Here is a 21,699-nt window from a genome sequence, read left to right as displayed (position 1 = left end):
CTTTGTAGTTTTGCCTTTTATGGTTACATCTATAAGGTATAGACCTAGTATGTAGATCTTTATCTTTATACAAATAATAAAATTAATTCTTGCATAAGAGGTGAGGTTTTTTCTCATACATTTATCCATTTGTTCCAGAAGCATTTGTTGAAAAGATTTTTGCTTTCTCATTGAACTTCCTTGGCACATTTATTTGTTTAAAAAAAAAATCAGTTGAACAAACATGAGTGAGTCCATTTCAGGACTTTCTGCTCTGTTTCATTACTGTTTGTCTTTATGCCAATACTATGCTGCCTTGATTTCCATAGTTTTATAGAAAGCCTGAATATCAGATGTCATGAATCCTCTAAATGTGTACATCTTTCTGATTGTCTTAGATATTCTAGGTCTTTTGCATTTCTAAGGAGGTTTAGAAATAACTTCCGAATTTCTACTAAATATTGTGTTGGATTTTTAAACTGCAGTTGCCTTGAATTAATTGATCAATTTAAGGTAAATAGATTTTTTAAATGAATGTTCCAATCTATAAAGATTGTATATTTTTCCATTTGCTTAATTCTTTTAAAATATGTCTCAGCAATATTTCAGAGTTTTCAGTTTAGTGGTATTACAAGTTTTTGGTAGACTTATTTATAAACATTTTATGTTTTTTGATGTAATTGTAAATACAATTGTTTTTAATTTTTAATTTTCTAATTGGTTGTGTCAGTATATAGAACTACAAGTGATTTCATATATATATATATATATATATATATACTGAAATTGCTAACTTGCTAAATTCTAGTAGTCATTTTGCAGATTCCTCAGTAATTTTATGTAAACAATCATGTTATCTGAGAATAATGTTCCTTATCTTGGAATCTACTTCCTGATATTAATATAACCACACCAGCTTCCTTATGCTTACCTTTGTAGATTATGTCTCTTTCTATCCTTTTTTCTCAACCCATCATTTTTATTGTATTTAAAGTGTGTTCTCTTGAAGACAGCATATAATTGGGCCCTGCTGTTTAATCCAGTCTGAAAGTTTCTGTCTTTTAATGTATGGATTTTTGTCCGTTTATATTTAATGTAATTACTGATAGGACTGGCTTTAAGTTCACCTTCTTGCTATCTGTTTCTTAGTTGTTCCCTTTCTGTTTTTATTACTCTATTCTTCCTTTTCTCTCTTCAGTTTGGCTCACCAAATTTAATATTCTTTTTAGCTACACTCTTTGTGGTATTATTTGGTGGTTTCTCTAGGCTATTCAGTATGCATCCTTAGCTTATCACAATCTACTTACTTAATATTGTATCATTTTCGATATGATATAAAAACCTAAAACAGTACAATTCCGTTCTTCCTAACTTTTATACTAGAACTGCATGTTCAACAGAACCCACCATACCATATTATTATTTTTGTTTTAAACAGTTGTCTTTCAAAGATGTTAAAAACAAAAAGTGGTCTTTTCACTTATCTAAATATTTATCAATGTTCTTTATTACTTCATGTAGATTTATGTTGCTAGCTAGTGTAATTTCTCTGTTGCTTGAAAATTTTTCTTTAGCATAATGCAAATGTGCCATAATAAATTCTCTAAGCTTTCTTTTATCTAAAAATACACTAAATTCACCCTCATTTTTGGAGGATATTGTCTCTAGGTAGATTTCAAGGCTGATGGGGTTTTTTCTTTTAAAACTTTGCATATGTTGTGCCATCGTTTTCTGGCTTACATTGTTTCTATTGAGAAGTCAGCTGTTATTCATCATTGTTCCCCTGTAGGTATGTGTCCTTTCCCTCTCACCGCTTTTAAGATGTTCTCATTATCTTTGGTTTTCAGCAGTTTACCTGTGATGTATCTAGATGTGCTCTTTGGTTTTCAGCAGTTTAGCTGTGATGTACCTAGATGTGCTCTTCTTTATCCGTATCCTGCTTGGTGCAGTGAACATCTGGATCTGTAAATCCATATCTGTCATCAAATTTCAAACATTTTTGGCCATTATTTCTTCATATATTTTTTCTGCTCCATTCTTTCTCTCCTCTCTCCTTGGGATTCAATGAAATGTAGGTTAGGCTCTTTGATATTGTCTCACAGGATGCCAAAGGTCTATTCTTTTTCAAATTTCTTCTGTTCATCAGTTTGGATAATTTCTATTGATTTGCCTTCAAGCCCTGGCTAGGCTCATTTCAGATACTGTAACTTTTAGTTTTATTTTCTTATTTTTAAAAATATTGGTTGGCCATGGTGGCTCACACCTGTAATCCCAGCACTTTGGGAGGCCGAGGCAGGTTGATCACCTGAGGTCAGGAATTCGAGACCAGCCTGGCCAACATGGTGAAACCCTGTCTCTACTAAAAATACAAAAATTAGCCAGGCATGGTGCCATGCACCTCTAATCTTAGCTACTTGGGAGGCTGAGGCAGGAGAATCACTTGAACCTGGGAGGCAGAGGTTTCAGTGAGCGAAGATCACACCACTGCACTCCAGCCTGGGCAACAGAGGAAGACTGCATTTCAAAAGAAAAACTTACTAGTTTTCATTTATCTACTGAGATATCCTATTGTTACACTCATTACAACCATTTTTTCTTTAAATTAGCAGTTGGCAATTTTTTTCTGAAAGGGTCAGAGAGTAAATATTTTAGGCTACCTGGCCATGTTACTCCACTGCAACTACTCAACTCTGCCATTATAGCAGAAAAGCAGCCATAGACAAAATGTAAATAAATGGGTGTGTCTTTCTTCCAATAAAACTTTATTTATAAAAATAAACCACTGACCATGGTGGCTCACTCCTGTAATCCTAGCACTTTGGGAGGCCGAGGCAGGTGAACCACCTGAGGTCAGGAGTTCAAGACCAGCCTGGCCAACGTGGCGAAACCTCATGTCTACTAAAAACACAAAAATTAGCCGGACATGTTGGCGCATGCCTGTAATCCCAGCTACTTGGGAGGCTGAGGTAGGAGAATCGCTTGAACCCAGGGGGCAGAGGTTGCAGTGAGCCAAGATTGCACCATTGCACTCCAGCCTGGGCAACAAGAGCAAAACTCTGTCTCAAAAATAAATAAATAAATAAATGGCAGCAAATCTGCAGGTCGTAGTTTACTGACCTCTGCTTTAAGACATTGAGCATACTTATTACAACTGTTTTAAACTCCTTTTGTGCTAATTCCAAAATCTGGGTCAATTTAGGGGTCTGATTTTTTTTTTTTTTTTTGACAGACTCTCACTCGCTCTGTAACCCAGGCTGGGGTGCTTGGCTCACTGCAACCTCCACCTCCCAGGCTCCAGCAATTCTCCTGCCTCAGCCTCCTGAGGACCTGGGACTACAGGCATGCGCTGCCACACTCGGCTGATTTTTTGTATTTTTAGTAGAGATGGGGTTTCACCATGTTGGCCAGACTGGTCTCTAACTCCTGACCTCAGGTGATCTGCCTGCCTTGTCCCCGCAAAGTGCTGGGATTACAGGCATGAGCCACTGCACCCAGTCAGTCTTACGGGTCTGTTTCTATTGAGCACTTTTTTGAGTAGGTCAAGTAGGTCACATTTTCCTGTTTCTTTACATGTCTAGATTTTCTTTTAACTTGCTGGATATTATGAACTACACATTATAAAGGGTCTGGATTATCTTATGGTCCTTTAAAAGGTAATACATTTTGCTCTGACAGGCAGGTAAATGACTAGCACATCCTCTTGTCTATTAGGCTTGGTTTTAATCTTTGTAAGGGCGGGTCTATTTCGGTTTTGAAATTCATCCTAGGGATATCTCTTTCTCTAGAGCAGGACTGGAAAACTACAACCCACAGCTCAGACACCTGTTTTTATAAATAAAACTTAGTATAACTATTCTTCTCTTAGCCCTCACAATGGGCGATCAGGGCTAAGTCTCTCTAAGTTCTGCCCTGTTCAGGTTCAGACCAGCTCTTGGCTAAGAACCTGGGGTGGACCCCTACACATACTTTTTGAGCACCCTTCATGTAGTGCCCTCTCCAGAGCCCCACCCCACAAATCCCAGTCATGTCACGTCAATGAGCCCACCACTCTGCTTGGGCTCCACTTGGGTGCTGCCTGGGAGGAAAGCACCCCAGGAAGGAAGCCAGGGCAACCGTGGGCGCCTCTCGTGTGTTTCCCTCCTCCCAAATCATGTAGCCCTGACCTGCCTGTTGTTCAGCACCTGAAAGCACTTGCTGCATACATTTGGGCTGGTTTCACAGCTGTTTCAGCAGAAACATAAGTTTTGGTCCCAGTTACTCTGTGATGGCTGGAAGCAGAAGTCTTCACTGGGTTTTCTGATTATTATCCATGTCTGGCTTTAGCAACAGATTTATCTTCTGATACGTAAAATATTGGTTGGTGTTGATCTATAATAAGTGCCAACAAATGGTACCAGTGATATGAGAAGTACAGAGAGACAATCTTTTGCGGGAGTTAAAGGTTAAAGTAAACGTCAGTCCAGTCTCTATCTGAATTACCATTCTCTTTTTCTGGACAGTGAAAAAAAGGAAAGGAACAGAACTACCATCTATTCTACCTCTGTTATTTTCTGGGCTTTCATCAAGTTACCTTAGTATATTATTTGCTGTAATCATTAAATCAATAAAATAATTATTATTACACCACAAAACTGAGCCTTAGAGAAGTAAAACAATAAAACTATGTAGCTTGTAAACTGCTGGAGCTAGAAGTTAGAAACCCATCTTTCTCCCTTCCCACCATGCTGCTGCTCTTGCCTTATCATGAGATTACCAGAATTTATTGAGCACTTACGCTGCCTGTTCCACTGTAATTTCCAGCCCATGGAGCCCATTTAAATTGCCTTTGCTTAGTCCTTTGTTGGTTAGAGATGGGCCAAGTTGTCTGATTTCTCCCTACCTTCGGTTCCTTTTGTTTTGTTTTGTTTTCTTTTCTTTTCTTTTTGGAGACAGACTCTCGCTGTGTCACCCAGGCTGGAGTGCAGTGGCGTGATCTCGACTCACTGCAACCTCCGCCTCCTGGGTTCAAGCGATTCTCCTGCCTCAGCCTCTCAGCCTCCCGAGTAAGTGGGACCACAGGCACATGCCACCACACCTGGCTAATTGTTTTGTATTTTTAGTAGAGACTGTGGTTTTCACTAGGCTGGCCAGGCTGGTTTCGAACTGCCGATCTCATGTGATCTACCCTTGGCCTCCTAAAGTGCTGGGATTACAGGCATGAGCCACTGCGCCCAGCCTCACTACCTTCAGTTCTTAGGGGTGTCAGGAGAGTCCTGAGTCATTGGATGGGGATGGTCTTCTAGATGACAAGATGCTGGGCAGAAAGTAAGTGCATAGAGAAGCTTCACTCAACCTGAACGACTAATACACAACCGGCCAACCCACAGCCATGAGTACAGCCAGCAGCCCTTATCAGCCTCCGTGTGGGCTTCCATCCATGGAGAGGCCACAGACTCCTGCTTTCCTGCCTCTTCCTGTCCCTGTCATCTCCCCGTCCACTTCTTTTATGCAGCATGTGATATTTCCCCCCCAAATCTAATCTCTTAAAGCAGAGAAACTGTTGCAAAGTAGGCAACGGAATTATTTTTCTGATTAGACCTGTGCCACTTTTCCTTGTAACAGTTGAATGTTTGGCCGCTGCTTCTGGTGTCTTCAGTGAGATTCCAGGGTCCATTTTTCAGACAGAGGGAGGGTAGGGTCTTCATAATATAAGAAGGTATTTGGTGAACTCAGAGGTGAGCAGGTGGGTGAGAAACACACATTTCCTATTTGCCAGACATTGAGTGAAGTTCTTTCTGTATATTTCTCAAAAAATGGCACAGAGTCATTAATTATAGAAAGTCTAACAATTTGTATATCCTGAAAAGTATTTTGCACAGACACATTTTGCCCCTCAATTAAATGTACGTAACTTTGCTCCTTCCTTTCTTCACTTTCCTTGGCCCTCCTCTCTCCGTACTTGCTTGACATGAGGCATATTCAGAACAAAACCTCATTAATTTCTACTCATCTAGTTTGACATACATTGTGCTTTGGAGAGGAGCTTGGTCGTAGCTAACTTTTGAGCCAGCTCTGATACAAAGGTTTCTGAAGAACAATGGTAGCAGCCTTAGTTCCTTTCTCACAAAAAGTGGGGCATATCATCTTTTAAATAAAGTGAAGAAATATGTGATTAAGTTATTATGGGATTAAATATGTGAGTACTTGCCCGGGGCCTCTTGAGCTCCTAATAGTCTTCTTTTGCTTTGCAGAGCTCTGTGACGATGACCCGCCAAAAATCACACATGCCACATTCAAAGCCGTGGCCTACAAGGAAGGAACCATGTTGAACTGTGAATGCAAGAGAGGTTTCCGCAGAATAAAAAGCGGGTCACCCTATATGCTCTGTACAGGAAACTCTAGCCACTCATCCTGGGACAACCAATGTCAATGCACAAGCTCTGGTAAGTGTCCCTTCTGTGACTACCGAGAAAAAGAGAACTGCAGCAGAGTGAGACAAAGCCCAGCTTTGGTTCACTCAGCCCTATAGACACAAATGGGCCAGTTCAGTCTACAGGATAACTAATTTTAGTGGTTCCTGAAATAGTCATTCACTAAACACAATCTTTTTTTTTTTTTTTTTTTTGAGACAGAGTCTCACTCTGTTGCCCAGGCTGGAGTGCAATGGCGCGTAATCTCAGCTCACTGCAACTTCCGCCTCCCAGGTTCAAGTGATTCTCCTGCCTCAGCCTCCTGAGTAGCTGGGATTATAGGCTCCCGCCAGCATGCCTGGCTAATTTTCACATTGTTAACAGAGATGGGGTTTCGCCACGTTGTCCAGGCTGGTCTCGAACTCCTGACCTCAAGTAATTCGCTCGCCTCAGCCTCCCAAAGTGCTGGGATTACAGGCATGAGTCACCGTGCCGGCCACACAATTCTATTTTTATTTTTGAGATAGTCTCGCTCTGTCACCCAGGCTGGAGTGCAGTGGTGCAATCTCAGCTCACTGCAACCTCCACCTCCTGAGTTCAAGTGATTCCTGTGCCTCAGCTGCCCGAGTACCTGGGAGTACAGGTGTGCACCACCATGCCTGGCTAATTTTTTTATTTTTAGCAAAGACAGGGTTTCACCATGTTGGCCAGGCTGGTCTCAAACTCCTGGCCTCAAGTGATTCTCCTGCCTGGGCCTTACAGGCTCACACCACCATGCCTGGCTAATATTTTGTATTTCTTGTTAGTGATGGGGTTTCCCCATGTTGTCCAGGCTGGCCTTAAACTCCTGGGCTCAAGCAATCCTCCTGCCTCAGCCTCCCAAAGTGCTGGGATTATAGGTGTGAGCCACCACGCCTGACCTAGACGCCCTCTTTTATCCTGAGCCAGAATTCTGATCACCCACCTCAATGGGGCACTCAGACTCAACTCCTTTGCCAAACTCTTCACAATAGACAGGACTGTTCTAGAAGTTCCTTTGTCATTGTGTTAAGATGGTATCTCTAACTTTAAGCATTCTGAGCAGTCTTAGGGAGCAAAGGATCAGTGCGTTGTGGAGTGAGACCACTCCTGCTGCCATCAAACAACTCAAAAACAATTGATAGCAAGCAAGGAGTCCCTTTTGGTGAGACACACACACATACACACATAACATACATGACATACACAGACACACATACACACGTTCAAATACATGTCGTGGGCATTGCCATATGCACATGAACACCCAGAGGCCGGTGCTGGGAGGGGTGCGAGCAGGCCCCACCCGAGGGAGGGCGTGCTCTGGTTTCATCTTTGTAAGCTCAGCAGCCGGACACCGCCAGACAAATCGTGGGCACTGGACAGGTGTGCTTCTCAAGTGAATGAATACATGAACGGTGTTTTCTATTAAGCATTTGTGGAATTATCTGCATCATTCCATCTATATTTTTTAGCTGCTCGGAACACAACAAAACAAGTGACACCTCAACCTGAAGAACAGAAAGAAAGAAAAACCACAGAAATGCAAAGTCAAATGCAGCTGGCAGACCAAGTGAGCCTTCCAGGTAAGAGATGAATCTGCCCTCCAGCTAACTCCTGAGAGCCCACCCTTCTCTTGCAGGCGGATGATGTGTACCCAAAGGAAGAAAGTCTGCCCTGCATTCTGTAAACACAGGCATGTTGCTCCCTCCTCCCAGGACATCACTGCAGACAAGAGCTAGTGCAGAGCTGCCCAAAGGCTGTTTGCTCAGCAACTTGAGCCAAACTGACGGCAGCCAATCCAGGTCTGGGCTCACTCCCTGGTTTGGTAACTGGCCAAATAGAATTCAACCCAAATTCAACTCAACTTACAATCATCTGTTGGGTCTGTGTGCCAGGCCCTGCTGACAGGAGGCACAAACGAGTGTGACAACGATCCCCGCCCTCCAGGAAACGCTCTGCGTCTTCCCCTTGAGCACAAAACAACGCACCACAAAAAAATTATTCACTTCCCCATATTTCTTCCAGGGCAAGGTTGTAAAATGGACATGCCACACTTGTGAGTCTCAAAAGTTCCAGACGCATGTGTCCCGGCCAGCAGTCTGTGCATGAGTGAGCACTGCGGCTGTTCCTTGCCTGCCCTCAGCTTTCCCATGACTGAATGGTGGTTCACTCATGGTGCCAAGACAATGGGCCAGGGGCAGTGGCTCACGCCTGTAATCCCAGCACTGTGGGAGTCCGAGGCAGGCAGATCACTTGAGGTCACAAGTTCAAGACTAGCCTGGCCAACATGGTAAAACCCCATCTCTACAATCATACAAAAATTGGCTGGGCATGGTGGAGGGCGCCTGTAGTCCCAGTTACTCAGGAGGCCAAGGCATGAAAATTGCTTGAAATCAGGAGGCGGAGGTTGCAGTGAGCGGAGATTGAACCACTGGACTCCAGCCTGGGTGACAGAGGAAGACTCTGTCCCCCCTCAAAAAACAAAACAAAAAAGAAAAAAGAAAAACAGAACCTGCTAGGAAGAATTGAGCTTTCTAAGGTCAGGGGCTGACCTTAGGAGACTTCAGAGCCCTTTGCTAATTTTACAACCTTACAAAGAACTGTATCAGGCACCATCCCATTTGAGCCTGGCAATACAATGAGTCAGGACCAGGAAGGGTTACTTCAATTTACTGAAGAAACTGAGATGCAGAAAAGATCAAAAGATTTGGCTAAGCTCACATAGTAGGGCTGGAATCAGACCTCAGGTCTCCCACATTAGATGAGAAAACTTTCTCCTGATTACTTATTTTAAAAGAGTTTGAATTTATAGCTTCCATTATTTTATTTTTTTAAACAGACTAATCTAGGGGCACAGTTGCAATACGATGTTCTTACTCCTTCCCCCTCCGACTTTGTCCTGGACTGGTGTTTCCAAGCACATTTGTTTGTTTTGTTCTTCTTCCCCCATATCACCCTGCACAGTTATTGGAAAGCTTCAAAGAGGCCAATGCTTAGTGTCCTTTCTCCAAGGCTGGCTCTGCCTGAGGGATGTTTCAAAGATTGTCTCAGTTTGGGTGTCTTCATTGGAAAGAAGCAAATCCAATTCCAACATGTTCAGACAGTTATGAATTGTATTGGTTGTCAAACAACCTTTTATCCTGAGACCAAAACACAAGTTCAGTCGTGATGTTCAACGTGCCACACGGCAGGAGCCAGCCTGGGACAGGACCACCCAGCTTCCTGCTGGGCCAGAGGCTCTGTAGGACATTTACAGAGGCTCTGTTGGGTATGCAGGGTTGGGGACAGTCTGGAAGTTCAGAGCATGTGTGCAGTTTCACAGGCTAAGGTTAGAGGGCACATACAATTCCATATGTCCAGGTTGGGGGCTGTGGGTGGGGAATCCAGAGATTTAATCAGAATAAGACATGGTCTCAGGCCGCAGGTCTGTGGGTGAGTGGAAAGTTCTGGGAATGGGAAATTTTGAGAAGCCTTGAAAGGGCACATGTGTGTCAAGCTTCAGTGTGGCTTGATCAGAGATGGTGCTCCATTTCTCTAAGGTTCCCTCAGCCTGTCCCTCCTCCTGGCTTTGGGGTTGCCCCCAGTCCTTCCGCCATCATCCCAAGATGTCCACCCGCTGCCCCCAAGAATGTGCTTCCTCACTTGTCCAGCAGAAATCCAAGGTGGTCTTCATGCTCCATTGGCCCAAATAGGCTTGAGCCTGCCCTTGTGTCTCAGTGGAGACTGACCCGCCCACTCCTGTCCACTGTCAGCCCCTGCACTGTCTTCCAAGAGCTGGCTGTGGTGTTCCTCTCTCGGGGCAGCACCAACCGGAATGAATCGCTCGTTCCTCTGTGTCCCCATCGCCAGCGTCTGCTATCCTTCACATGCCTTTCTTACACAATCCACTGTCCGCCCCTTGCAGGAGTGACAGGGTCTTCATGCCTTCCTACGGGGCCTAGCGAACTTGCCCACGCTCAGATGTTCTCCACATATATTGGTTGAATGAAAGGATGAGCAAGCAGTCAAAAGAGTAAGAATCAAGGTCCAGTCCCTAGCAAGAGGCAACCTGGACTCACTCACAGTGCTGTCCCCAACTGCCTTCAGAGCATTCCTTCCATCTTCCAGGTCACTGCAGGGAACCTCCACCATGGGAAAATGAAGCCACAGAAAGAATTTATCATTTCGTGGTGGGGCAGACGGTTTACTACCAGTGCGTCCAGGGATACAGGGCTCTACACAGAGGTCCTGCTGAGAGCGTCTGCAAAATGACCCACGGGAAGACAAGGTGGACCCAGCCCCAGCTCATATGCACAGGTGAAACAGAACCCAGTCAGTTTCCAGGTATGGTGGCTCCCTTCTGGGATCCACAGTGTTGCTTTTCTCCATCAGGCTGACCAGGGCGGAATCCCTGACCTCTCCTGCTGTGTGTCCTTAGACAAGCCCCTTGATCTCCCTGGGCTTCCCTTTTTTCTCATTCTGAAAAAAAAATTTTTTTTTAAATAGACCAGATGGACTCCAAGGGCTCCTTCAATGAAGGTTTCCCTGTGCCCTGAGTGGGGAGAAAGGTTGGAGACAGAAGAGAAGGAAAGCTCTCTCCTAAGCACCCTAGATGCTGCCTCATAGTTGGTCCTGAGTCCACTACTTCTCTAAGCCACCGAGGCCTCCTCTGGCTCCAAGGGCAAGTCCAGTTTCCCACTCACGCATTTTTCCTCTTACTGGTGATCGTGTAAATGCATGATTTGAACAGTACTCTGCAGTCAGCATGCTCCTTGCCCATGTGCCATTCCCCAGCGGAGCTTGGATAAATCAACACAAAATGTGCAGTGTCGGGACTTACTCAGTGCACATGCACACACACACATGCATGCAAACGCTCAGCCCACCGATGTTGAGGTCTCCTGCTATCTTCCTTCTGAAATCTTATTAGTATTGCGACAATCAAAAGTGACTTACATGCAGGCTGGGCGCGGTGGCTCATGCTTGTAATCCCAGCACTTTGGGAGGCCAAGGCGGGCAGATCATTTTAGGTCAGGAGTTCGAGACCAGCCTGGCCAACATGGTGAAACCCCATCTCTACTAAAAATATAAAAATTATCTGGGTGTGGTGGTGGGCACCTGTAATCCCAGCTACTCAGGAGGCTGAGGCAGGAGAATCACTTGAACCCAGGGGGTGGAGGTTGCAGTGAGCTGAGATCACACCACTCCACTCCAGCCTGGGGCAACAGCAAAACTCTGTCTCAAAAACAAAAACAAAAACAAAAAAAAACAAAAAACGACTTACATTTAACCACAAGTATTCCTGGTTTTCTTGCTCACTGCACTTCTCATACTCCATGTCCTTCTCTTGGGTTCCCTGGGGAGGCTGTTTTGTTCCTGTAGCAACCTCCCTGGGCCACCCTGACAGCCAGGGAATGCCTGCCGCTTCCTTGGAAGAGGGTGAGAGGCAGGGCAGAGCCAGGGCTGCTACCCCTCAGGAGGGCTGGAGAACCTGGCACAGAAGCAGCTGTCCCTTAGTGCATCTCTGCTCCATCCAATGGTTCAGTGACATTTGTATTATTATGACCTGTTTCCAAGTCACAGATGGAAACCCAGACTGAGTAGGGAGGCTGGGGAGAAAGCATTGCTCAGAGATGTGGGGACAGCCAGGGTCAGAGTTAGAATTCAGCCTCGTCTGCTCTGCTGAGGCCACTTCACAGCTTCCCAGTGCCCCTGGTGTGGAACCATGTGGGGTGGCATCCCCGGCAAAGTGCCCACACCAGGATTCATTCATACGCCTCCTCAGGCGTATCTGGGGCCGGCTGCCCAGGGCAGGCGGGGTGGGAGTGAGGCCCTGACGCCTGTCTTTAGCTCCACCAGCATCACTCACTCTCTCCCCCAGGTGAAGAGGAGCCTCAGGCAAGCCCCGACGGCCTTCCTGAGAGTGAGACTTCCCGCCTCGTCACAACAACAGGTGCGGGAGAAGACAGACGCTGGACCCCAGAGGCCTAGTCCAAAAGCGCAGGGGTGGCCAGGAGCCAGGCTCAGAGAGATGGGCGGAGGTGACCTGTAGGGGAGAAGCCCACAGCAGCCTCCTCTCCCTCTCAGCAGGGAAAGGGCCTCAGCGACCTGCAGGCCCCAAAGCAAGTGTCAGAAAGAGAGAACCCAGGACCAGGACCAAGCACGGTCCCCAGGCAGAGATGGAACTCTGTCCTCACCACCACCACGTGTCTCCTACCAGCCTCTGAGCTTCTCATCCACAGAGACGCCCTGACTGCCTTTAGCCTCGTGCCATCCTAAAGTCACAATAGCAGGAGTGTCTCTATCTCTTTTTCACAGATTTTCGAATACAGACAGAAGTGGCTGCAACCATGGAAACGTTCATATTTACAACAGAGTACCAGGTAGCAGGTGAGTGGGGCACTGGCTTTGTGGACAAAATGTACACCAGGCTGAGATATGGACAGGTTGACTGGTTGGTAGGTTAGTTGGTTGGTTGGTAGGTTGATAGGTAGGTTGGTTAGTTGATTGGCAAGTTGGTTTGTAGGTTGGGAGGTTAATTGGTTAGTTGGTTGGTAGGTTGGTTAGTTGGTTGGTTGGTTGGCAGGTTGGTTTGTATGTTGGTGGATTAGTTGGTTGGTTGGTTGGTAGGTTGGTAGATTGGCAGATTGGTTGGTTAGTTGGTTGGTAGTTTGGTTGGTAAGTTGATAGGTTGGTTGGTAGGTTGGTTGGTAGGGTGGTAGGTTGGTAGTTTGGTTGGTTAACTGGTTGGTTGATTGGTTAGTGAGTTGGTTGGTAGATAGTTTGGTAGATTGGTTGGTTGGTTAGTTGGTTGGTAGGTTAGTTGGTTAGTTGGTTGGTAGGTTGGTTAGTTGGTTGGTAGGTTGGTTAGTTGGTTAGTTGATTGGTAGGTTGGTTGGTTGACTGAAAAGACCCCTTCCTTACACTGCAGAATGTGTGAGTGAAAAGCTAATCCAGATGCTGACAGCTCAGAATCCCATGAACCAGTTACAGGATGCTGTGAGCGAAATCTCAAGTCAGTCACATCAGCCCCTCTCAAGCTGATCTGGAAGGGCTGTACCCTGAGCCTCTGTCAGGGGTCAACAGTGGGAGGAAGGAGCCATGTAGCCAGGCAGAGAGGACAGGCTTCCAGAAACATGGCCGTCGTTTCCTGGTAGGAGGGAAAAACACACTCTGAGGTTGCATCTGCCTAGAAAGTAAATAAACGTCAGGCTCCAAAACCTCAGCAGAGCAGTGTCCGGAAAACCTGAACCCTTTCAGGAGACGTTAATGTGCTTCTCATCATCTGCATATTTTAACATTTCTTTTACCAGGCGCTCTCGGTGTCCTTAAACGAGGCCTGGCCTCTGAGCCTTTCTGAGGGGCTTGTGTGAGAGAAGGGTGCATACTGAGGGGAAGCTCCCTCCACCCTCACCCTGTTCTCCCCGCCCTGTTCCTCAGGACTCCTAGGAAATCCCACGGGGAGGGACCTGCGTCCTGAGACAGGGAAGAGAGGCTGCAGCCTCCACCTTGCTCTTTGGGGATGTCCTCAGCCTGCCCTGTGGGCCTGGCTCCTGCTGCCCCCATGCCAAGCCCAGGGCCCTTTGCTGAACTCCCTCTCTCTATTGACAGTGGCCGGCTGTGTTTTCCTGCTGATCAGCGTCCTCCTGCTGAGTGGGCTCACCTGGCAGCGGAGACAGTAAGTGCGGTATCACCAAGGCAGCACGCGGTCAGATCAAAGTCCTGCACCCAGCCCTGCCCACCCTGCCCCATGCTTGCTCTAATCACCTGCAGTTCAGGGACTGGCAAAAGGAGAGGCCAATCCATGCCTCCAAAAGAGTCAGTAAAAAAGAATTAAAGCACCGCCAGGTGCGGCGGCTCACGCTGGTAATCACAACACTTTGGGAGGCCAAGGCTGAGTGGATCACCTGAGGTCAGGAGTTTGAGACAAGCCTGGCCAACGTCTCTACTAAAAATACAAAAAATTAGTTGGGCATGGTGGCAGGTATCTGTAATCCCAGCTACTCAGGAGGCTGAGGCAGGAAGATCGCTTGAACCTAGGAGGCAGAGGTTGCAGTGAACAGAGATCGCACCACTGCACTCCAGCCTGGGTGACAGAGCAAGACTCTGTCTCAAAAAACAAACAAACAAACAAACAAACAAAAAATTAAAGCACCAGGGAAACGGGAAGGCAAAGGAGCCTCACATTCATTGAGCACCTACTATACACCAGGCTTGATGCTTGTTTTATAAACATTATTGAAATCTACCTTCTCAGAAACCTTTGGAATAGCTGTGGCCTAGAGAGATGCAACAGCTTGAAGAAGGTGGCACAGCAGAGGCCAGCACTGCAACTTGAATCTAGAGCCCATGGTTTTCCCACCCAGCCCCTACCTATAGAGGACCCAGAGCAGCATCTGTGCTGAGCTTTGCCTGTCCTGTGCTCCCCACCCTCCCTTCTGCAGAGGCTCACACCAGTATCCCCTTGACCAGGAATGTAACCCATGTGTGGTCTTTTTGCATTAACTCAGATTTCCAACCCTGGATGCCTCTTAGAACATCCAGGAGAGAGTCTTCTAAAATACCAGTGAGTGGCAAGGTCCGAGTAAATGCCACAGGAAAAGGAAGGCGGTCCAAAGGGCTGTGCTTCTCCTGTGGCTCAGTGTTATTCATAGCTGTGACATCTTTTAAGAGAGGTTTACAAGAGGGAAATCATGTCACCAAAACCATTGTGACCCACTTTGAATTTGGGGGGAATCTTCATTTGCAACAATAGAAGAACAAATTTGTTGCAATAAGAAATATTTTTGTAGCTTATGTAGGTTGTTCAGCCAAAACAGCATAATAATTTAAAAAGTTAAAAGATAGGCCAGGTGCGGTGGCTCACGCCTGTAATCCCAGCACTTTGGGAGGCTGAGGCAGGTGGTTATCTGAGGTCAGGAGTTCGGGACCAGCCTGGACAACATGGTGAAACCCTGTCTCTACTAAAAAATACAAAATTAGCCGGCATGGTGTTGAGCACATGTAATCCCAGCTACTTGTGAGGCTGAGACTGGAGAATTGCTTGAACCCAGGAGGCAGAGGTTGCAGTGAGCCAAGATCATGCCACTGCACTCCAGCCTGGGCAAAAAGAGCGAAACTCTGTCTCAAAAGAAAAAAAAAAAGGTAAAAGGTATCAATGACTGGGCTCCAATCAGAATCTCTGGGGGTGAACCCAAGACATCAGTACCTATTTTTAATTGAGATCAAATTCATCATTTAACTGTCATAAAGTGTACAGTTTATTGGTGTCTTAGCCCATTTTGTGCTGCTGTAACAGAATGCCTGATACTGGGTAGCTTATAAAGAACAGAGATTTATTTCTTACCATTTTGGAGGCTGGGAAGTCTGAGGTCCAGGGGCCCCCATGTGTCAAAGGCCTTTGTGCTATGTCATCCTGTGGCAGAAGGCAGAAGGGCAAGAGAGTGAGAGAGAGCAGAAGAGGCTGAACTCAGCTTTTATCACAAACCCACTCCTGCAATAACAACATTAATCCATTCATGAGGCAGAGCCCTCATGACCTGATCACCTCTTCAAGATCTCATCTGTCAGCATTGCTGGATTAGGGATTAAGTTTCCAACACATGAGCTCTGGAGGGTGTATTCAAACCCCAGTAAGTGGTATTTAGTATATTTGCAATGTTGTGCAGCCATCCCCACTGATTCCAGAATACTTCCGTCATTCCCAAGAGAAGCCCCGCACTGCCAAGTTCCGCATTCTCCCCAGCCCCGGGAAACCACTACTCTGTGTTCCGTCTCTATGTATTTGCCTATTCTGGACATTTGGTGTGAATGGAATCATGTGGCCTTTTATGTCTGGGATAGTTGTACGTTTTAAAGCCCCTCGGATGTATCTAATACATATGCATCCAGGTTTGACAACCCTACACTAGGCCATTGGTTTTCAAACTTGAATTTGCACCAGAATCATCTGTAGGAACATAAAGAAATGATAAATGTTTGAGATGATGGATATGCTAAATACCATGATCTGATTGCTGCACATTGCAGGTACCAAAGCATCCCTACATACCCCATAAATATGTGTAACTATTGTGTGTCAACTTAAAAACGTTTGTTTAAAGAATCATCTGGAGGGCTCGTTAAAGCACAGATTGCTGGGTTTCACCCGTGGAGTCTCTGTTGCAGTCGTCTTCTCTTGCTTAGGTCTGGGAATCTGCATTTCTATCAGGTTCCCACATGATACTGATGCTGCGGTTCCAGGGAGCAGACTCTGAGGATCACCGCACTAGGATAACAGCATTAAGAATCAGGGAAGCTGGCCAGACTCACGCTTGTAATCCCAGCACTTTGGGAGGCCGAGGCGGGTGGATTACTTGAGGTCAGGAGTTCAAGACCAGCCTGGCCAACATGGAGAAACCCCCGTCTCTACTAAAAATACAAAAATTAGCTGGGCGTGGTGGTGTGGGCCTATAATCCCAGCTACTCGGGAGGCTGAGGCAGGAGAATCACTTGAACCCAGGAGGCAGAGGTTGCAGTGAGCCAAGTTCGTGCCACTGTACTCCACCCTGGGTGACAGAGCAAGACTCTGTTTTTTAAAAAAAAGAAAAAAGAAAAAAAAAGATAAAGTAAACTCTAGAAACTCACTCTGTATCTCTCTTGATTATCCAGGGCCTCCCTGACCCCTGCCAGCATACATTCTGGCCAACCCTAATACAAACTCCACAGTAAGACCCTGAGAAAATGCAGATCCACACCCCCAAAACCGAAGCGCTTAGCCCAGCCAGAGAGAAAAATAAAATATCTCTTCCTTTCTTATATGGGTCATCAGGCCCATAATATACCCTAACTTTCCTCCTGGGATATAACAGTATAAATTACTGCAATGCAAATGATAAGCCTCCCAGGGTTATTGTAGCAGGAATGATCCATATAACTGACAGTCTACCAGTTTCTCTAAGGGGTCAGCGGATTCCCAAGGTGTCATTTTAGGATTCCAGGAGGGGAAGGATGTGACATGGCTGACGTGTTGTAGGTGTACTCAGTACTTGCATCCTCTCCTTCCTCAGGCTGAACACTTGACAAGCCTTAACACCTTGCAAGGATTTTTTTTCATTTGTTAGTTTGAAGACCAAAAGCCTTCGGGCCCAGAGGACAAAGCTATTTGGAAGTAGGAATGGTTCAGTGTTGATGTTGTGAAACAAAGAACTGTGTGAACCTATGTGAGTTCCCACAAAGTCTGCCAGAATTACAGTCTTTAGGGAGACTCAAACATACATCTAGAAATGACTCCTCTAGTCAGTTTGTCCAAAATCCTTCCTAGAATCTGCTATCAACTCGTGGTGCCCTCTTGTGGCAACAGAAAAGCTGCATTTGAATTACCGAAAGATCACTGTAGCCTAGCCAAAGAGAGTTTTGTTTGGGGAAATATTTTTTGTTTGTTCTGGGCAATGACCAGGAGTCCGTGACGTGCTAGAGAAGGTTCACGGTGGCTTGTGAGAGGCAGCGGTTAAATTTTCAGGACTTCTGCAAACTGGTTTTTAAGCATAGCCATTATGTAAAACTAAAGCATTTAGGCTGGGAGCAGTAGCTCCTGCCTGTAATCCCTGCACTTTGGGAGACTAAAGTGAGAGGCTCGCTTGAGACCAGCCTGGGCAACAAAGCGAGACCTTGTGTCTACAAAAACATTTTAAAATTAGCTGGGCGCGGTGGCACATACCTGTAGTCCCAGCTACTGGTAAGGGTGAGGTGAGAGAATCCCTTGAATCCAGGAGTGCGAGGTTGCAGTGAGCTGTGATCACGCCACTGCACTTCAGCTTGACTGACAGATTGAGATGCTGTCTCAAAACAATAAAAAAATAAAAATAAAGTATTTAAATTTACAATTCAATAAACTACATGAAAATCAAAGACAAGAATTACTTACAACTAATCACTTCCTAATTATTTGCTACATTTTACTGTTATCTTTGTTCCCTGGGTGGTTTACATCGATTGTGTCTGCATGGTGGAAATACCGTTTGAAGGTGGCTACTACGCAGCTCTTTCCAATCACGTGGTCAGTGATGTCACATTGCCAGCTGGAAGCTGGGTGTGGAGGGAGGATTTACACCAGGGAAGATAGGCAACGTCGTCAGAGAGCTGCTTGTTAAACATCACCAGCACACCTCTGCTTGGAGCCTTTTGCTGTGGGAACTCTGTGTGAAGTAGGGAGTAATTAGAAATTCCCATGAGCCAAATAAGGCCTGGGAAAAGACTAAGACCGTATTGTCCAATACAGTAGCCACTAGCCACCTGCGGATACTTAAGTGTATTTAAACTCAAATAAATTAAATACCGTTAAAACTTCAGTTCCTCGGTTGCACTAGCCACATTTCAAGTATTTCCTAGCCATGGGTGTCTGTGTTACTGGACAGCACAACTAGAAAAGATTTCCATCATCTCCTAAAGTTCCATAGCAGAGTGCTGGCTAGAAACTAAGTGCTTTACTGCATGCAAATCATTTAGCACAGTTAGTTGCTGTTTATTATTCTTGTTCCACCGCTATTGTCTGCTGTATAGTTTTTAAAAACTTAGGCCAGGCGCAGTGGCTCATGCCTGTAATCCCAGCACTTTGGGAGGCCGAGGCGGGCAGATCACAAGGTCAGGAGTTCGAGACCAACCTCGCCAACATCGTGAAACCCCGTCTCCACTAAAAATACAAAAATTCGCCAGGCATGGTGGCGCGCACACTGGTTTAGAGTGGGGACCACATTTTTTTGGTGCCATATTACACATATGACCATGACTTTGTTACACCACTACAGGAGGAAGAATAGAAGAACAATCTAGAAAAACAAAAGAACAAGAACTTCTTGGTAAGAAGCCGAGAACAGACAACAGAAGTCATGAAGCCCAAGCGAAATCAAAGGTGCTAAATGCTCGCCCAGGAGACATCCCTTGTGCTCGCCTGGGTTTTGGAAGCTCTGAAGTCACATCACAGTACAGAGTACTGTGGCAGAGGCAACTTTGTCTCTACGCCAACTCAGTCCCATCAGAGAGCGAGTGCTACCCACTTCTAAATAGCAATTTCGTCATTGAAGAGAAAGGGCAAGACCACTAGAACTGTCCATCTTATTTTCATGTATATGTGTTCATTAAAGCATGAATGGTGTGGTACTCTCGCCACGCTATATGTAGTATAAAGAACAGTAGGTTTACATTCATGTCATTCCAACTTCCCAGTTCAGGAATCCCAAGGAAAGCCCTAGCACTAATGTAAATACACAACACACACACACCCTGTACCCGATACAACTGGACATTGTCCGCGTGGTTCCTTTCCCAGCCACTTCTGACTGCTCATTCTCCCCTTCACGTTACCCAGTGAACATCCTTCAAGAACTCTGGGCTGCTACCCAGAAATCGTTTTACCCTTGGCTCAATCCTCTAAGCTAACCCCCTTCTACTGAGTCTTGAATTTCTAAAAAAACAGAGGCCATGGCAGAATAATCTTTGGGTAACTTCAAAACGGGGCAGCCAAACCCATGAGACAATGTCAGGAACAGAAGGATAAATGAGGTCCCAGGCAGAGAATCATACTTATCAAGGTTTTACCTGTGCATTACTAATAGGCCTCTTTAAGAGTTAGTTTCTTTGGGATTGCTATGAATGATACCCTGAATTTGGCCTGCACTAATCTGATGTTTACACGTGGACACACAACGTGCAAATCAATGAGTACGTTTCCTGAGAAGTGTCTAAGAACACCAAAAAGGGATCCGTATATTCAGTGTTTATGGAAGGAAGGAAGGAAAGAAGGAAGTGAAGAGGGAGAAGGGATGGAGGTCACACTAGTAGAATGTAACTGTGGAAAGGAGCACATCAGGCCGGGCACGGTGGCTCAGGCCTGTAACCCCAGCTACCTAGGAGACCAAGGTGGGAAGATCTCTTGAGGCCAGGAGTTTGAGACCAGCCTGGGCAGCATAGCAAGACCCATCCCTACAAAAAATTAAAAATTGGCTGGATGTAGTGGCATATGCCTGTAGTCCCAGACACTCAGGAGGCTGAGGCAGGAGGATTGCTTGAGCCCAGGAGTTCAAGGCTGCAGTCAGCCATGATGGCACCACTGCACTCCAGCCTGGGCAACACAGCAAGACCCTGTCTTTAAGGAAAAAAAGAAAAGAAGAGCATACCAGCAGTCCTCAAACATTAACCAAAATCTTCAGCATATCAGAACCACCTGGAGGCCTTGTTAAAGCAGTTTGCTGGGCCCGTCTCCAGAGTTTCTGAGTCGTCAGTCTGGAATAGAGCCAAAGGTTTTGCATTTGTAACAATTCCCAGGTGCTGTTGCTGCTACTACTATTCCAAGGAACACACTTTGAGAACCATTGTGCTATCACTCTGCACGCCCACCCACTCTCAGCTCCCACAAAAAAAATCAACTTCCAGAGCTATTTCGGTGGAAGTCCTGGTTCCATATCTGGTGTCAGATCTCCCCTCACGAATCAGTTGAGTCAGCATTCTAGCTCAACAACATCACATGGTTAAGATTAACGAAAATTATTGATTCAGGAAACTATCAGCCAGTTTTCATTTCTGAAGGGGCAGGAGAGTGTTATGAAAAATAACGGGCAGTTTTCAGCAGGGTCCAGATTCAGATTAAATAACTATTTTCTGTCTGTTCTGTGACCAACCACATACAAACAGACTCATCCATGCACCCTCCCCCTCCGCCTTCAGGTATATGTTTTCTGATTAAAGTTGAGAAGAATCTCAGACCAGAAAAAAAATATATCTATATTTAAATCTTACTTGAGTAGAATTGAATTAATCCTTTTGGGTGTTGAGGGGTCTATAAGATCAAAACTTTTCCATGATAATACTAAGATGTTATTGACCATTTCACTCTCCTTCTCTCAAAAGTGTATGGTGGAATTTTCCAGAAGCTATGTGATATGTGATGATGTCATCACTCTGCTGTTAGCATACAATCAATTTATTGCTATTGTTTATAAAAGAATAAATGATATTTTAAAAAAACTCTTGGTTTTTATTATAAATATGGTAAGTATTGCTAGCTATAATTTACATAACCAAAAATGCTTTATAGTTTTTTGGGTTTTTTTTGTTTTGTTTTGTTTTTTGAGATGGAGTGTTGCTCTGTTGCCCAGGCTGTAGTGCAGTAGCACAATCTTGGCTCACTGCAGCCTCTGCCTGCTGGGTTCAAGTGATTCTCCTGCCTCAGCCTCCCAAGTAGCTAGGACTACAGGCACCCACCACCAAGCCTGGCTAGTTTTTGTATTTTTAGTAGAGATGGAATTTCACCATGTTGGCCAGGCTGGTCTTGAACTCCTCACCTCAAGTGATCCAC

The 21,699-nt window shown here is 45.4% G+C and overlaps 1 protein-coding gene and 1 non-coding gene across 5 annotated transcripts in view; both read left to right on the top strand.

The window, feature by feature from the left end:
- The window catches only part of IL2RA (interleukin 2 receptor subunit alpha), a 52,681-nt gene extending 31,320 nt beyond the window's left edge, over positions 1 to 21,361 (top strand). Inside the window, exons 2-8 of one of the 4 annotated variants that reach the window (XM_025397028.1) lie at positions 6,210 to 6,401; positions 7,862 to 7,972; positions 10,497 to 10,712; positions 12,250 to 12,321; positions 12,687 to 12,758; positions 13,980 to 14,046; positions 19,154 to 21,361. In XM_025397028.1, the coding sequence (XP_025252813.1) occupies positions 6,210 to 6,401; positions 7,862 to 7,972; positions 10,497 to 10,712; positions 12,250 to 12,321; positions 12,687 to 12,758; positions 13,980 to 14,046; positions 19,154 to 19,178 (755 nt within the window). In that variant the 3' untranslated portion in view covers positions 19,179 to 21,361. The remainder of the gene's footprint in view (positions 1 to 6,209; positions 6,402 to 7,861; positions 7,973 to 10,496; positions 10,713 to 12,249; positions 12,322 to 12,686; positions 12,759 to 13,979; positions 14,047 to 19,153) is intronic. The other 3 variants (XM_025397029.1, XM_025397030.1, XM_025397031.1) reach the window with 3 other exon arrangements.
- Positions 14,893 to 15,033, top strand: LOC112632279. Its single transcript, XR_003121338.1, has one exon. It is a non-coding gene; the product is annotated as a small nucleolar RNA SNORA14 (small nucleolar RNA).
- Positions 21,362 to 21,699: the final 338 nt, after the last annotated feature.

This window comes from Theropithecus gelada, chromosome 9 (genome assembly GCF_003255815.1).
Source record: "Theropithecus gelada isolate Dixy chromosome 9, Tgel_1.0, whole genome shotgun sequence".
Classification (NCBI taxonomy): Eukaryota; Metazoa; Chordata; class Mammalia; order Primates; family Cercopithecidae; genus Theropithecus; species Theropithecus gelada.
This window is presented reverse-complemented; position numbering and strand designations above follow the sequence as displayed.